A 19,044-nucleotide genomic window follows, 5' to 3' on the forward strand; every position below is an offset into this window, starting at 1 on the left:
GAACATAAAATTTCCATATTTACTTACTCTGTAGACATTATTAGTAAAAATATTAAAAAATAATAATTTTTATTAAAATAGATATCAATCCCATTTGGATATATAAATCTACATTTAAAAAAGACAAATAGTGGGCAGATGCATGAAATTGTATTTTTGAACATTTGAAGGTTTAGAAATACATTTTCAGCAAAAAATGTTTGTATTTGAAAACAAACTTTTTTTGCTGTACTTATGTTAAGACCATACAAGCAAAGTACTTAATTAGCTTTTTAAACACCTGTATATTCCAATATGATTAATAGGGTTACAGCTTCTAGAGAAAAAATATAATTTTTTGTATGATATTTATAAGAAACTAATAGAAGTAACACCAATCCTCATAATAAAAATTTTAAATGATTACTCATTATTGGTTTAAAAATAATTAATTTACAAATACACTAACAAAATTGTAGAAAACAAGAAAGATCAAAATAGAAACATATACTTGGCACATAAACAAAGAAATTTTATAATTAAAAAAAAAATCAATCTTCAAATGAAAATTCATACCGAATATATAAAATTGGTTGGGATTAATGTAATTATCTATATGTTAATAAAACAAAGATGTTTTAAAACTGGATACAAGGAACATTTCAGATTCTTAAAACGAGGCAGCACAAAAATTGTAATGAAATAGAATAGAAAATTTATCCAAAAATTATATATAAAATCGTAAACTATGAACATAATTTGTAAAAATTATAAAAAATTAACATATATCAATTTTAAATTAAAATTAAATTAATGAACCACCAATATAATTTAAAAGTAATGTTAGAATAGCTTAACCTGCAATCAATGACAAGAAATTATATGAATGGATATTTATATACAACCTTGTTCTTATAAATTAACCAAAAACATTTCCTAATTATCTGGCGATATGGTTTATTCATGTTGAAACACAATACTCTTACTGCATTTCTGTGATAAATGGGGTAATCAATATAAACTTACTATTTATATATTTAGCATACCATTTTCTTGTTTTTTTATCTTTTGCAAATTTGTTTCAAGAATGATTTTCTGTACCACAGATTAATCAAACATTTTATTACAGTGTTAAAACATGAATGAAAACAAACATGGTCACAAAAAAAAACAAACTAAAACAGTATCGTAATAGCAATATAGACATATTCAATCAAAAACAATTAAAAATTGCCAGTATTGAAAATCATATTCTCTTAATCATGATTTGATCTCACTGACACCAAGCAACTACAATACCCTAATACATATGGGGCAATGCATTCTGTAACAGTCAGTGAGTTACTGGTTTAGATTAACGACACAGACATCACTTGCTTATCAGCAAGTGGACTATCTAATTCCTGTATAAGAAAAGAATGTTTATTATTAATTACGATTGAAGAATCTACAAACAATAAAGAAATAGGTAAGTATATGCAATTATGGACTCACCTCTGAATTTGATGAAATTTGGAATATACCTTATTTAGGGGTTAAGTTATTTGTTACAATTGAAATTATTCATCGGAAATGCCTTTCACCAAGCTACATCATTTGTTACACAGTACTTGTTACACAGTACTCTCACAAAAAGTTTTGTAATTCAGCTCTATTCAAGTGTAATATACATTATTTTCAGATTAAATAATTTGATTTAAATGAAATTACGTTAAGAATGAGATTAGATTCACTTAAGATTAAATTAAGTTAAGCTTAATGTACGGGCTTTGGTAAATATGCAATATTATTATTTATGGAGAAAATAACTTGGATTAAGTGAAATTTAATTGAGTATGGTTAGGTTAGGTAAGTCAAAGTAATGATTACTTGTACTGTCAGTCTTCATAACACAAATGGTAGTGTCTCAGCCTTTCATCTGTAGGTCCCAGGTTCGAATCCCAGTCAGGCATGGCGTTCTAACAAGCTACAAAATTGTCATTTCATCTCATCCTCTGAAGCAATACATAACGGTGGTTTTGGAGGCTCAACAAAATAAAAAATTATTTTATCAGCAAACAACCTAATGCTCACTTCAAGGTTAACCTTGAATATTTAATTGACTAATTGTCAGACTGAGTTCATAACTGTAAACGGTAACCAATTATTTAATCTGAAAATAATGTATAATACTTTCAACAGTACTGAATTTTTTTTTGAGGTACTGAGTAACCTTTATACAAGAGACATTAACTCATGTGAAAGGCGATTCTGATGAATAATTTAGTTCCAAAATGGAATATATTCCATCCAAATTTTATCAACATCAGAGGCGAGTTCACAATTGTATTAATTATCAAGAAATATCTTGTAATATTATCTTCAATGTGTAATTAGGCCAGTTCACAAATCAATTTTGTTACTGAATTAGATCTTCTATCAAATATATTATCTCTATAACACCAAAAATAACTGGAACCTTGATCCACTGATCCTTTTGGGTTGATTTTACAATACTTTATTTAAATTAACTAAAAAAAAGGTTTTCACTTAGCTAATACACATATATTAGCAGCAAATACACATAACTAAATAGAAACAATTAAAAACCTACTACTTTAAACACAGAACAATCTTTAAAGATAATAGTACATGATACTCATAAAAATGTAAGTTGGATCTGTTATAAAAAAAAACGTAATAAAGATTTCTAAGAAAAAACTATAAAATTAAATCCAATAAAAAGAATAATAAATAAATAAAAAATAATACCTTTATTAATGGTATACATATACAACAAATTAAATTCAATAATTAATCAATCACAGTAATTTTTTAACGTCAATCTCGGTACAATATTCATAGACTGTAATTCTTGAAATAATAATTTACAAGCATATGGAATTCTTATTGTAGATACAGAAGCACTACTACGGCATCCATGACACCTATTAAACAATGAAAAGAATAATAAGATATCTAGATATTCTTAAGATTTTTAGGTTAAGTAAGGTAAGCAAATAGTTATGTTAACTTTAGAGAAGCAGAAAGAAATCATGATGATGTCTAAAACTGGTTCTCTACTGTGGATAGAGTAAAAGATCAAAGTTCAAATCTACGAGATGATATGGTCTGTTACTTATTTACAAGAAAAAAAATTAAGTGTGTATGTGTGTATGTATGTATGTATGTAAGAGAATATAAACTATATACTGAAAGCATATTAATGTAAGCAAAAAAATATAATCACATTTACACTGAATTAAATACATATAACAAATTGAAAATAGTACCTGTAACACATACAAATGTAAGTCTGAGTGCGTTACAGGTAAATAAGTTTAGAGTTCAAAGAAAAAAAAGATTAACTATAAAACTAAATCCAATAATAATATAAAAAAATAATATTTTTATTAACAGTATATCACATACAACAAATTAAATTCAATAATCAATCACAGTAATTTTTTAATGTCAACCTTGATACAATATTCATAAACTGTATTTTATTTATCAGCAACTTAATATCACCAAAATCATTCAAAGAACCTTATAGTAGTTCCAAAAATATCATTAGAAAAAAATTCAACAATGTTACTGACGTTTGAAAGTATACAAATGTAATGAAATAATAGTATACAACAAATTAAATTCAATAATCAATCACAGTGATTTTTTAATGTCAACCTTGGTACAATATTCATAAACTGTATTTTATTTATCAGCAACTTAATATCACCAAAATCATTCAAAGAACCTTATAGTAGTTCCAAAAATATCATTAGAAAAAAATTCAACAATGTTACTGACGTTTGAAAGTATACAAATGTAATGTCACATCTACTTTTCAATACTATTCATAAAATGTAAATTTTTAAAACTCTATTCATTAACTCACAATTAAGTTTATTCCTTACTATCAATATTAATGAAATTAGATCATTTCTGACCTTAATAATCATACACCACTTTTGAGATTATCATATGGAAAATATGAGTAAAATTCCTGTTTTTAATATAGAAAAAATTGTTCCATATAAATGTTATAATACTGGAAAAATACTTAAACAATAATGTATCTTTGTATTAGTAGATATTAAGTGATTTCTTTTTTGTTAATTTATTAAAAACATACACCTATAAAATTTTTAAGTATTTTAACTTAAATATTTATTTATCAAAACATTAAATTTGCTAGACAAGCATCATAATCTTAAAACTATTTGTTTAAAATGTTTTTATAAAAATGTAACAATTCACATTAATAAACTTTACTAACTTCTTTATTTACATTAAAAAAAGTCACCTGGATTTAAAAAAATTAAAAAACAGAAGGATCTCAGTGATATCAGTTTTCTATAATATTTTAATAAATAACTTGAGTGATCAATGATGGTTTCTAATACAATGATAAACTAATTCTGTTGTATGCATTTTTATTTGATAATAACAGTTATTTTTAAACTGCTGAGCATGAAAAGTGATAGGAGATTAACAAAAGATATTTACGGAATCTAAAAACTGTTATTATTGGGATCAGTAACTAACCAAATGCACAAATATGTATCTCTTACATGGACAGTTTTCAATTATTTTTATTTAGATAGTTTGTAAGAAATCCAGCAAATATTGCTAACGTCCAATTTCTACAAAATGTGTATACATTCTTGTACAAGGTACATGAAAAAGTAAAGCATAGTATATACTTTCTTACACTGTGCGAAAATTTTACTTTAGCTTAGAAAACACTGTACCGGCTCTATAATTAACAGTTTGGATTCAAAATTTATACAGAAATAAATATCATGCTATTCTAATATTATACAAAGAGTAAGATGTTAGGGAGAGTGTATGTTTAGTCAGTGTTTAGAAGGCATAAACAAACAGATGTTCAGTAGTTCTAGCTGGGGCATATGAAGTAGTGTTGGCACAGCTAATAGTATAGTGGACTAGTAACAACAGGATGTTGTAGATAACATGAAGCCAGTCACTGATACAGCAATCCTTTCCAACTGTCATGTCAATTGAATTTTCAAAACATCTCATTTAGTTTTCATGTTATTTGAGAGCAATATGTTTAAGTGTTAGTAGCGACTTTCGTAATGTGTGATTTTTGGGAACAACAAACCCATAAAATTTTGCATGAAACTGGGAAAAACTTTCACACAAACGTTTCAACTTTTGAAACAAACTTACACAGCTAATGTTCCGGATCGTATGTAATATTACAAATGTTTTCATGATTTAAAAGTGGTCGTCAGTCAATTGAAGATGACCCTTAACCAGGAAGGCCTTCAACTTCAACCGATCACACCCACAAATCTTGATCATGCATTGAATTGCAGCAAAGTTTGTTCCTCGCTTGATGATTGAACAGCAGAAAGAACGTCAAGTGGATGTTTGTTGGCAACTTCTTGAACAGCCAATGAATATGAAACATTCATGCAAAGGATCATAACAGGAGACAAAAGCTGTATTTATGGCTATGACATCAAAACAAATGCGTAATCATCACAATGGATTGGCAAAGATCTCCACGCCCTAAGTAAGCATGTCAGTCTTGATCCAATGTCAAAGTGATGGATGCTCTCTGTTTTTTTTTAAATTTTAATAAAATTGTGTTTTTTGAATTCTTGTTTCAAGGTGAAACAGTAAACCGTACATATTATCAAGGCTTTTTACAATGGTTACATGAAAAAAATCCAGAAAAAGAGACCACAGTTGTGGTGAGACAACTCAAGGTTTCTTCACCATGATAATGCACTCGCACACTCAGCTTTGTCAGTCCATCAGTTTTGTATCAATAATCAGATGACTGCCTTCCCTCAGCCTCCCTACTTGCCAGACTTGGCTTCTTGCAATTTTTTCTTATATCTGATATTAAACCACCGTTTTGGGACTATTGATGACGTTAAAGCAATTTTGTCACGAACCTTAAAGGACATTTAAAATTAAGCTATCCAGGACTGCTAAATACAACTGGGAAAAGTGTATGAATATAGGAGGGGAAAACTTTGGAGGGGTCAAGGACCAATAATCTGTAAAATTAATAATAAAGATTAAAAATAAAAAGTTTGGAGAACTTTGGAGGGGTCAAGGACCAATAATCTGTAAAATTAATAATAAAGATTAAAAATAAAAAGTTTGGAGAACTTTGGAGGGGTCAAGGACCAATAGTCTGTAAAATTAATAATAAAGATTAAAAATAAAAAGTTTGGTTATCTTCTGAATAAACCTCGCATCTAAACACTATATAATTTGTAACATATGTATATAATTTGTTGTAACATTGTTTAATTTGTAAAGTGACGAGCTCGGTTCTTATTATTCTGCAGTTTACTAGTTAACTGTTTTTTTATTTTTAACTGTTGTTTATTTTATGTTTTTCAATTAAGTAATGTCACAGCTAGTCTGATAGATGAGGAAATCACTTCTCTAAATTTTGAGTTTCTAGATGATATATTCAATAATTTAATAAAATCGGTCAGTAACAGTTGTGAAGTTTCAGAATCCCTGTACATCTTCTAACTTTTGTCTGTGAAATCTTATTGGAATGATTTTTCTTACTCTAAAGTATTTGTTTCTGCCATCATTGGTTTTTGTTTAGCAATAACACACAGAATGTAAAAAAAGCTTCTATAAATTCATTTAATATAAAACTGAGTACTAAACATGATGTGATAATGTATTAAAACCACCAACTGACACTAAACAATGTAAAGATATCGTATATACACCATTTCATTATAAAGTAATGAAATTATAGATAGAATATTTTGATAAAATACAGGGTTATCATAAAAGAATGGTGCGGTTTTGAACATGGTTTAAATTAAAACAGAATTACTTACAGTTTATGTTTTTTATTTTTCAAATTTGTCGTCTCAAACATTTTTTTACATAATTAATAAATTTCAATATATGCACCCTTAGTCGCTCGACAAATGTTCAAACGATACTCAACTTCTCTCCAAACATTAGTTAACATTTTTTCGATAATGGTTGTCATTGCTTCATTAATCCTGTTTTTTAAGCGGTTTAGGTCGCAAATTTTTTGTATATAAACAACGCTTTTGATGTACCCCCACAAGAAAAAATCGCAAGGTGTCAGGTCTGGACTCCTTGGAGGCCAAAGTATGGCCTTTTTTTCGTTCAAAGAGTCCGTGACTGATGCATTGAAGTGCGGGGGAGCACCATCTTGTTGGAAATGAAGTCGATGAATGTTTTCGAGTTCATCCGGCTGAGGAAAGCAATAATCGGTTAACATGTCAAGATACACAACTCCATTAATTGTTTTTTCAGCAAAGAAGAAAGGCCCTATTATACGATTTTTCATCACACCGCACCAATCATTAACTTTAGGCGAATCGCGTTGTTTCTCAATAATTGCATGTGGGTTTTCAGAGCCCCATATTCGTGAATTGTGTCTTGTTAACACATCAATTCACATCGAATGTAGCTTTGTCTGTAAAAATTATATCGTCTAAAAATAATTCGTTTTCACTTATTCTGTCCGACATTTCAACAGCGGAATTGTGACGTTCTACACCATCATCGGGTATCAATTCCTGCAATATCTGGATTTTATAAGCGTGTAATTTTAGTTTTTTATGTAAAACTTTGTGAACTGTTGATTTTGGAATACCTAATTCGACGCTTCGATGGGGGATGGATTTCCCAGGACTTCTAATTGCCGATTGTCTAATTAGTTCAACCGTTTCGTCTGGTACACTTGGTCTGCCAGTTGATTTCTGTTTCTTAACCGATCCGGTTTCTTCGAATCATTTGAACCAACGTGTTATGTTATTTTTCTGTGGTGGATCTCTTCCGAATTCATGTCGAAATGCACGTTGAACTAAAATTACGGATTTTAATTCAGCCATCAATAAAACACACTTTGCTTTGTCTTTATCTGAGAACATAGTAACTCGCTAAACTGACCGCAACAACAATACAAGAACTGACGTTGTGGTTACAACTGTTGATAAACAAATTTTGGTTGGAGGCTTTCAGGGATACCAATATAACATCTAGAAATTTCCCTACAATTTTCCTATGAATTACTGAAACCGCACCATTCTTTTATGATAACCCTGTATATCCACATGGAAATCGTGATAAGAAAATCTTATAATTTATCTGAAGACCCCTATTGCGTTAAATCAGTATATAAAAAAAAAATAACGAGAACATTAATTTGTCACATTACACTATCTGTCATAGTCTTTCTTCTGACTGATGCATTTAAAGCTTCTAAAGTACAAGTGATATTAGTCAGTCACTTTCTATTAGAATAAGTATAGTCCCTGATACAAACTGTGTAAAGTCAATTGTAGTGCTAAATATCACTTTCAAGGCCTCAGCATGCATGCAGATGTGCAATAGTATATTTAACTTTGTGAAGGAGCAACAAAAAACCACTTCATTCCTAATTGTTTCGGTGATAAAAATGGCATAGAATGAATACTATTCTTGAGAATTACTATGACATTCTGGGAATAATTTTGTTTTGTTTCAGATCGCCTACAATCATAATGGTTGAGGTACCTCATTTTTATATATATATATAATTCACATCAATCTGTCACATTTCCTTTATTCATAACAGTCATGAAGTCACATGATTACAAATGACGCATAACTGGAGAGGTTTTCATATTGATTTTATCATTTTTCTGTATGAACCAAGAATTAAACAAACATATAAAAGAAAACAGGGCAATTCTTAACACCGTTTATTATTTTTTAAGTTTATACACAGAACTGAGATAATGTGGCTTATGTAAAATATGGTGTGTTTTAGTCCCAAAGAAGAACAAATTAAAGCTCTTTAAGCGGATCAGAAGAAACAACCAAAGTGTACACAACTGAGATGAATTATCAGAATACATTAAATAGGTAAATACATCAAATTTTAAGTGACAGAAAATTTAGTATTTTTATTAATGTTTTAAAATTAAAAAAAAAGATACTTTGACTTTTCAGCTTACATTACAATTAAAGTCTTTTGTATTATATTAAATTAGCTAACCAAATAATAATAATAATAAAATAGAGGTAATTGTCCATTAACACTGTATTAAATTATAGTTCAAGATGAATAATTAAACTTAATTAAATAAATTAATGAAAAATAACAGTTACATACCATCCTGAATAAGCTAATCGGCCGCACTGATTACAGACATCTATGTCAAAAGCATCACTGGATATCATCAGTCTTTCAACTAGCATCATACTGGAAAAAATATTATTAGAAAATACTCTAAGGAAACCTCAACATATAGCAAAGATGTATGCTGCATAAAAGTAAAACAGGTCATTCATATGTTAACTATAAAAAAAAAGAACGATCAAATAGAAGATAAAATAACTGACCATTAAAAACTTGTATACTGGTTTTATGGAAAATAAATAGTATCTTTAACATAAAAAAATGAAACAAGTGAAAAATGGCTGATAACACAGTTGTTTCTGATGCACAACTTAATTTAAAATATCTATAATTTTATTTAAATATAATATATTTTTGTTCATTTAATTCAATTACACCGTATACTGTATTTAATTTGCGTGGGTGTGGTGGTGATAGCGGTGATGGTCGACACTAATTAAACTAATATAATTTCATAACTTACATAGAACAAATTAAGATTGTATAATCAGCAGTCTGGTGTAGCCACAAGACAACACAGGAGTTATAAATACTTCATATATAGAAGTAATCTGGCCAAGTTTGGTCAAAATTTGGTCCAGTAGTTCTGGAGATATAACGTAATTTAGAGGCCATTACTGAACACACATAAATATGAACATTAACATCTGGAATATTTCCATCCAGTTTTTTGGGTTCTTTAGGTGTCAAAATGTCAATATATGGTAAAAAACAACAATAACAATAATATTTGGTTCAATTTGGGCAGACATGCCCAAATTACAATACTTCCTTCTACAGCTATCGCTATCTAGATGGGAAAGTGAAAATGGTTATAGGATAAAAATTTTAAATCATGATTTGGGGTTTGGCAGACAAGTATTTATTGCTTGGACACAACGGTAATCAATAATCCATTTTAAAAACAAAGTACATTAATCACACACAAGGATATTTTTTACATGTATAAAGTTAACCAATAAATTCTAAGTGAATCTTATTCAATTTTGAACTCAACAAAGATACTGAATATGTACATTAAACAGAAAATTTCACAAACCAATAATTATTCTTTGCTACAATTATCACATTAACAGCTGAAAAAAATTAACTTAGTCTGTATCTATAAACCCTTCTTACTAGATTATAAAACTACAACAATTTGTATCTTATCTGTAAATCACTAACTGCATGCATAAGTCGAATATGTTTTGCAACACCCAATGGTGTCAACTATCCTTTTTGGTATCACACGTTTATGCTGGATAAATATGAAAACAATTTTTTGTTATAAAACACAGTACCTATAGGTTTTGAAAGTTTAACGTTTCCATGCCGTTGGAAAAGGTATTTTAGATGCAGGAAATTATACTGCTGCAGTGCCACATACATGCACGCGTAGTAAGTGAGTGAATGTGGAAATCTTGCTACAGGTAACAAAAATCTGTTACATTCCCATTTTCCATCCTATATAAACCCACCACACTGACTCACCAATATAAATACATATTTGAAAATCCCCAAAATGAACTACTACAGATCAACCAACCAACTGTACTTAATAAAACTTACGACTTTTTTGGTAGCTCCAATGCACTTTTTAAAATTTTAATTTATGGCGGACTTAATAGATGCTAATATTTAAACATTTACATATATATATATATATATATATATATATATATATATATATTCAAACATATATAATTCAACTTAATCCACCCAAGTACATATATAAGAGAAAGCTTACCTTATTTGTATATTTATAATTTTTCACAAAAGTACTTTCATGGAATCCCGCATCATCATTTGTGTTATATTTATAAATTTGATAAAATTACATATTAACTGATTAAAATTGCGATCATATACAAAAGTATATGAATTCATGAAATAAAACATATTAAAAACATGCATGTGGCCCACGAAATACTGCAGTACTGAACTGTTTAAATAAATATCTTATGAAATACTTACCAAAGTGCTGCTATCTATTACAGTTTTTATGAGTGTGCCTCCTTCAAAATCTGTAAGTTGAACTATACTAGATTACGAGATGTAGTATAGAACTTTAGGAATATTTTGTTCTAAAGCATATTCTACAATGTTTTACAAAGTATAATATGTATACAAATAATGGGACTTTATCAATATTATATAAGAAAATGAATCAAGATTTTATTTCTTGTATATTTTAAAAGTTAGAAATTTACAAAAAAAATATATACAAGAAATAAAAATTTCTAACTTTTATTTGCATGTTGTTTACTCATTGCAGAGGATGTAAAATACTATATTCTATATTATGTAAACTTTATACTGTATCTGGAACCACTAACAAACTGTATTATAATAGGTTTATATTACAACAGGTAAGCAGCATATTATAGCAGGTAAGATACAGTTTTATTCTGAAAATTACAATTTTGAGAAGTTATAAATAAATTCTATTTATTGAAAATGGTCGAATGTATATGCATAAGTTATGCTATTTGCATGTAGATATAATTTACTGGCTATTTTATAAATAAATAAGAATAAAGTGTAAAAAAACTTTTTATAATTACCAGAATTCAAAAATTATATATTTAACAAAACAACACGAAAAAAATTTTGTGGAATAATATTTTTTAAGCAGTATTTGATATTTGAAACCATTATTAAATATAAAGTTAATAACTTCTTTTTTTTTTTTAATAACTCAATTTATATCCAAGAAAAAGAATAATTACCAAAATTAACCAAATAAAAATAAACTAACAAATTATATATAATTATACAAACGGGTTATAGAAATAAATGAGAATAACCATAAATAAACCAATATTGCACAGTATATGATTTAATATTATAATATCTTTTTTTATAAAAGTAGAGAAACATTCAGAGTATTCTTTCAGTTACAACAGATTAAAAATAATAAAATCAAACAAAATAACCTCAGTAAAAATATAGAAATATTCACATATAAATCTTAAGTTACCTGGCTCCATAACTTATCAGACAATCTCGTTCCATCTCACCCAAACGAAGACCACCATCTCGACTACGACCTTCAGTTGGTTGGCGTGTTAATACAGCTCGTGGACCTCTTGATCTAGCATGCATTTTATCTTGAACCATATGTTTTAATTTTTGATAGTAAACCTATAATTAAAAAAATAATTTCTATATGAATACAATAAAAAAAAAAACACATTCTTCAACCTTTCCTTATCAAGTTATAATCTTAGGTTCTATCAGGTTTAATCTATCCTTATTGGGTTATTGTTAGTTCACACCCCTTGAGTACATGAAATCTTTGAAACAAAATTAGCTGTAGCAAACAACTAATAGTTATTACCATAACAATAATGACCACCAGGTTGTAGTTAATACAGTAAGGACTACAATAACCTGGCAGAGAGTCTAGTGATCTTTCATGAACTGCTCTTTAACTCATAATGAAAAATATAAAAATATCTTGACAGGCTATATGTTATACTTCCAAAGGTATGATCACTACACACAAGAATCCATAAAACCCACAAGAAAAAAACAGTCATAACTTTTCCTACAGATGAAATAATTTTTGCTTTCTTTGGAACACTTTCACCTACTCCCTCTCACCGTTTCGTCCCTCATGTGTAATGGTTATAAAAGTTTGAAGAACTGAGCTGAATCATGTTTAAATACGTCTAAATATTCCTGAGAAATCTTCAGCCAAAAATGTCTCTTTGATCGACTGTTAACAAATGCACCTCTGAAGTAGAAAGCTTTTTCATACCTTATATAAAATGCAATGGATACTGCCTAACGAAATTTTGGAACATTAACAATGTTGCACACCTTCAGTTGACAATCAATTAATTGTACATTTTTGTGACAATTTGGTTGGTCGTAGCAGTTTTTTAATGTCCTTATTTCCCATTATTTTGAATGGATTTAATGACCACGTTTAAATTCAGCAGCCCACTTTTTACAATCATTGTAACCATTCTAAATTTTGTGGGTTACCAACAATATATATTATGTCATAAAGAAAAAAGTTTAAATATTTTAAAAAGTAGTTAAATATTCATTGGCTTAGCTGATATTAAAAACAGAGAATAGGCAAGATAGTATTATATTATTAATAGTTAAATAAACGTAATTAGTTTGATAAGAAAATGTATTACATAACTTTGTTTTTTGATGTCTGACGTGGTCTGGATAGCCAGACGGTGATGTCATAGTGGACTGGTGAGTGCAAATACATTCTCAGAAAAAAGTGTGTACATGCATAGATATGAGTGGGCGTTTTTTTTGTTTCGAGTTTGGTGTGAATTTAGCCATCATGAAGAAAGGACGTCTTTAAGTCAGATCGCACGGAAGTGGTGATATGTTCTTTGTTCGACATGACATGACAGGACAGTGAGACTGGGTAAACAGGTGTATTCGTTGCGAGGTCATCATTATTTTTATATGTGCAAAAAAGTATCCTTATATAAGGATAAAGAAAAAATTAATAATAAGATAGATTTTTTTTTTAATAATACGACATACGAGTAGTGTGGAAATGAGTGCTCTATGGAAGTAATATGTGATTCCATATAATTTTGATATGTTTAATTAATGTTAAAAAAATAATAAAAAACAAAAAATTTATTAATTTTAATAATATACTTGTGTGTCAGACTACATAACCAAAGTACATTATTTCATCATTCCCGCTCTAATTTGAATTATTTAGTTATTAAGCTTTTATTTTATATTGTATAAAATTTGTAGTAAGCTCACATCATAAAGGAAGGGGAAATCCTCTAAAATGCATCTAATTCTTTTTGTATGCCCATCAGGGTTAAAACATTAAAAAAAAAATTGTTTATAACACCTTGAACTTCCATTTTATCCATTTTTCAGAAAATATCAAAACTTGATTTGCTTTAGTCGAATGCAACAAACAAGCAACTAAGCACACATGTCTGAAACTTCTCAACAGTGATCTAAACGATCATATTTGACAAATATCATAATCACTTGACCACACCTGCACCATCTCTATGTCAAGCTGAGAGTTTCCAAACGCCTCTCATAGAATAAAACATTAATTAAATAAAATAAATGTTACAGCCAAAATAAAATGAGTGAATGTTTGAAAAAATTGTATACTTGAAATTAGTTTATTACATAATACTATATTATAATAGAGAAAACAATACAAACTATAATAGAAATATTTTGGGTAAAAAAAATGAACCCACAATTGAAAAACTGAAATTCTTTCTTTGAGACACCTGTATTATCTAATATTTCTAAATTTTACAAAATGATTTATAAAGTCCAAATAATGACTGAAAACAAAAATAAAATTTTATTTTTTATTCTGTAAACACAAAAATATATGATACCAAACTTAACCTTGAAAGCCAAAAAATTTAAAGTAAATGAATAAATATTACTACAGTAGTTTGTCAAAGAACGCTGGTATCATAAACTGAAATAATACAATTTTTAAACAAGACACCAAAATAATTTGCATTTCTTTTGAGAGGCTATGCTTTACGTATGATAAAGAAACTTCACGAAAATTCATATGAAGTAGGATTTTTTTTATTATTTTCTTTTATGATATCCACATAGTCACTTAGAAGCCACATAGATCACTTAGTCAGTAAATTATCCAAGTCTCTTCGATGGGACTGTTTGGGCCTTGCAGTTCTTCCAGTACTTTTTCATATGTACCTATCTTTGTGCTCTTTCTGGTGTTGAAAATGTTCACATTATGAGTTTCTTTCTTGTGAGTGTGAAGCGAGTGTTTTTGTCCTTGATTTTTTCATTCAATCTTGTCTTTGTCTAATTTTATCTTGTCTTATTTTTGTCTGGTAGTAAGTCATTACCGATAAAAGTATGTGATCTTTTTGTCTTCAGATCCTCTCTTATTTCTCTGAACCGTCTACATCCTGCAACACACAATTGAAAAACTGATTCTGAGACATGGTTCCTAATATACTGATGACTACTGCAGCATATATGGAGCTTCCTGTGGAATCAGGTCTGCAATGCACAAGTAGTTCCATTACTCTGTTTAAAATTATCTTCTATTTCATCAGCTCTCAACCAGATTGTTTATTTTACTGAGTCATGAACATGGAACATGACAGCAGTCATGAATAGTACCACTTTCAGATATTACACTACTAATTTTTAGTACTAAACATTAAAATAATATTAAAAAATTAAAATGAGCATAGCATTAAAATAATTCACATAAAATACTTCAAACTGACAAAATAACATAATTAAACATAAAATACTTCAAACTGACAAAATAACATAATTAAAATTATCAGGTGATAACAGGAGTCTGATGTTATGATACAGAGGAGACAGTGAAGATTATTTACTAGAAAAAAATTTACAAAGAAAGAGTCACAAGTCTGTTTTATTATCATATATTGAAGGGTTAAGAAAAATTCATAAAGCAATAATCAATAATTAACTGTTATCAATATTGATATGGGTAACAATCAATAGCTAGATTATCTTTGAGGAATAATAAGATTTTATATTAATATATTGTAACAAGACCAGTATAACGGATCAGGGCAATGGATTTCTTCCAATTAAGAAGAAAGAAAGAGAAAATAATAATGGGAAGAAGAATCTAGAAGGAACTAAAAGGAATTCTCTTCTCACAGTAACGAGTCTGTTTAACAATCTTTTCTTTGTAATACAGACAAGGACACCTCCAAATGCTGTTGTTCGACCAGAAAAGTTACCAGACTGAAATAAAAACTTATAGAAAAACATAAGGGCGCAGACAATAAAAATTATTAAACTTCAACAGTTAAAGAAATGAGGCGAGTACTGGTTCTATAGGCCAGGGGATATAAATACTGCCAGGAACCAGTAGGAGAGGCAGTAGCTCTGTGAGGCTACTTTTGGCACATTTGTGATAACAGCGATATCAGTAAATATGTGGTAACAAGTGAAGAGTACATCACAAGTATTCCAGTTTGGTGAGTTATTGATAATCAGTAGTGAAAGTAACAGTATTATATTCATTCATAAAGTGTAGGGTAGTTTTTTCAACAGTAAAAGTAATAATACTAAGAAAAAATTAAATTGTATGAACTTTAGATTTTTCTAATGTTATCTCGCTGTTAATGCAATATTAGTTTCTAGCGATCATTATCATGCTTTTAGTAAATTGGATGGTACTTTGGTATTTATTAACTTAACTGTCATTAAATAAATCTTGTCTTTTTATTTGAATTACTATATTCTATGTTACATACATGTATTGTCATTATTATTATTATTTATTTTGTTTATGTCTCTAGAGTAATAAATTGTATTTATAAGAAATCTTTAGTTTGTTGTTGGACTCTCAATATCCTAGTCGAACCACAAACACTCGACAATATAATTTAAAATTAGGCCTACATCATGGACAGTCAGCTTAGTTATGAACAGATAGCAAAAATTTAAAAAGTTAATTTAAAGAAAATTGTTTAAATCTATGTCTTTACATTCAAGTTCAATTCTATTCTGCAATTCTTTTCCATTTATTGAAATATTTTAATTTTTACAATTTACAACAAAACCATATGAGTGTTCAGCAAGGTGGGTAGGTATACATTAATTCAAAATTTCTCCACAATAATCCTTTCAATGTTGAATGAAAAAAATTCTTTAATATAAAGCGTAACTAGATATATGAAAACTTACTGGTCCAGAATAAATATAAGCTTGCATCGGTTCACCAGTAATGCCAGAATAAAAGAAGTCTTTACCCTGGTAATTAAAACCATGTTTCATCAATTCTTCACAAACATCTGACACTTTTGAACCTCCAAATGCTATATTTAAAATAAATAAAATAATTAAGTACATAACTTATCTTTAGACTATAGAAAAGTTAATAAAACTTTACAATAATAATAATAATAATAATAATAATAATTGTTAAATAATTAATATTGTGTAATCCAAGAACTTACCCACACATTATCAACTGTTACTTATTTTTATTAAAACCTACTACCTCCTCTGTACAAATAATTAAGTAAAAGAAATTGTACAGATTCTGTTAAACAAAAAATGCCATAGTATTTTCAATTTTTTGAGAAGTTATCCGATTTTACTAACTTAAAACTGCTAGGTTTAGTCATACAACATGTTTAAGAAAAGGATATTTAATAATAATTATTTTTAAATATCAGATTCTATTAGATGAATAGGTTTTTGTATGCCACTAACTATGATAGGTTTTTACCATCACTAAAAAAATGCAGAAAATAAAATATAGTTAAAAAACTCCTACCTGGTATTACGCAGATTTAGGAAACACGTACGATTTTTTTATTTCATTTGTTACATTGAAAAAAATTCAAAATTTAAATAATAAATAAGTAGGTCAAATAATAATAATAAATTAATACATCATATCACCTGAATAATTTTGAATATATGCTAATTTTTTTTAATAAAAAACTTAACAGTGAAGGAAAAAATAAAACATTTAAAGATATATACTAAGTTCATAGTACATATTAATCATTTACAATACACCTGCAGAATTAATTAAAAATTGTTACTACTTCTAAACCTTAAAAAAAAATTCTAAATATTCAATTGACAGTGTGAAACAAAAAAATGAGATATACAACATAACTTATACATAACATCATTTATAAAAATAAAACTAATTTTTATATATAAAAATATAATATTCTATTTATTATCTATTTTTTTTTCATAAAAAATTAAATGAACTACTTACTTAAATAGAGCAATAAAGCAAAACTTAATAATAAAATTTGTCGCTTTATTACAGAAACATCTTTCAATCCTTTACCAATCTTCAGTTTTGATCTAAAATTATAACTCACTCATATTAAAAAATAAAAACTGTTATGATTTTTAATTATTATTAATGCAGTAATAAAATAAAATAAAATAAATAAATAAAAGAAACAAAATAATAATATCATAAAAAAATAACGAGTGAAAAAAGGAAAGAAAAGATTATATAGTGTATAGACTTTTTTATATCTTTGTTAAAGCTAGTGACAAATTACTTTCTCACTACTGCTCTTTGACCAAAACTTATTTAAGACTAAGGGGTAAGAACATGGTGAGCAGGTTATGTTTTATATATATGTATCAAGTTCATTCATATTTTGAATTTTCTCGACTACATTTGTATATTAACATTTATTACAAGAGAGATTATAAAATTAAAATTTAATAATTTAAATTATTTTAAATTAAATAATTATTTAGATTAAATTTAATAATTTACTCTGAAAATTTTCAGAGAAACCAGTAAAATCATTATTTCAAATGTTGTATATAATTAGTTTTTATAGCCAAATATTAGTTTTTATTATATGCAAATATTCCTTAAATTCATCCATTAATTTCCTAACAGTCTGACCAAATGGTTTCATTCTTTGCATTTAAGCCTATTAAGTCCTGAATGATTTTCAACATTTAATAACAAACAGCAATTCTACTTCTATCCATCCTAAAATAACACAACCAAACAGCTAACATTACTATCTAAATCATACAGATAAAAATTTTTCAAAATAAATTTCAATAACAAATGTAAATTAAAAACAAAAAGAAATGAATTTACCAGTTCCGTAATGAAATTTTCCTTCCAATAACCCAGCTTTACCAGCAAGTAATTCAATTAATTTACCAACAGTCATTCTAGATGGAAAACCATGAGGATTCATAATCATATCTGGACAAATGCCATAATCATTAAAAGGCATATCTTCTTGTTCAACAATCAGACCTAAAATTAAAATTATAAAGATTATAAACATTATTTAGCAATGTGATTCTTGATGTGAATAACTATGAAATCAAATTACTCTTAGTCACTGCTTTTCAATTAATAACAATGTTGGGGAAAGTTACAAAATAAAATGACACATAGCTCGTTTTTGCCAAAA

The 19,044-nt window shown here is 27.8% G+C and overlaps 1 protein-coding gene across 1 annotated transcript in view; it reads right to left on the reverse strand.

The window, feature by feature from the left end:
* Positions 1-2,713: 2,713 nt before the first annotated feature.
* Positions 2,714-19,044, reverse strand: part of Polr3B (RNA polymerase III subunit RpIII128) — a 68,911-nt gene continuing 52,580 nt past the window's right edge. The window contains exons 18-22 of the mRNA XM_075376982.1: positions 18,720-18,884; positions 16,805-16,935; positions 12,096-12,259; positions 9,107-9,196; positions 2,714-2,906 (exon numbers count right to left, since the gene is read on the reverse strand). Of these exons, the coding sequence (XP_075233097.1) occupies positions 2,777-2,906; positions 9,107-9,196; positions 12,096-12,259; positions 16,805-16,935; positions 18,720-18,884 (680 nt within the window). The 3' untranslated portion in view covers positions 2,714-2,776. The remainder of the gene's footprint in view (positions 2,907-9,106; positions 9,197-12,095; positions 12,260-16,804; positions 16,936-18,719; positions 18,885-19,044) is intronic.

This window comes from Lycorma delicatula, chromosome 10, assembly GCF_047948215.1.
Source record: "Lycorma delicatula isolate Av1 chromosome 10, ASM4794821v1, whole genome shotgun sequence".
Taxonomy (NCBI): Eukaryota; Metazoa; Arthropoda; class Insecta; order Hemiptera; family Fulgoridae; genus Lycorma; species Lycorma delicatula.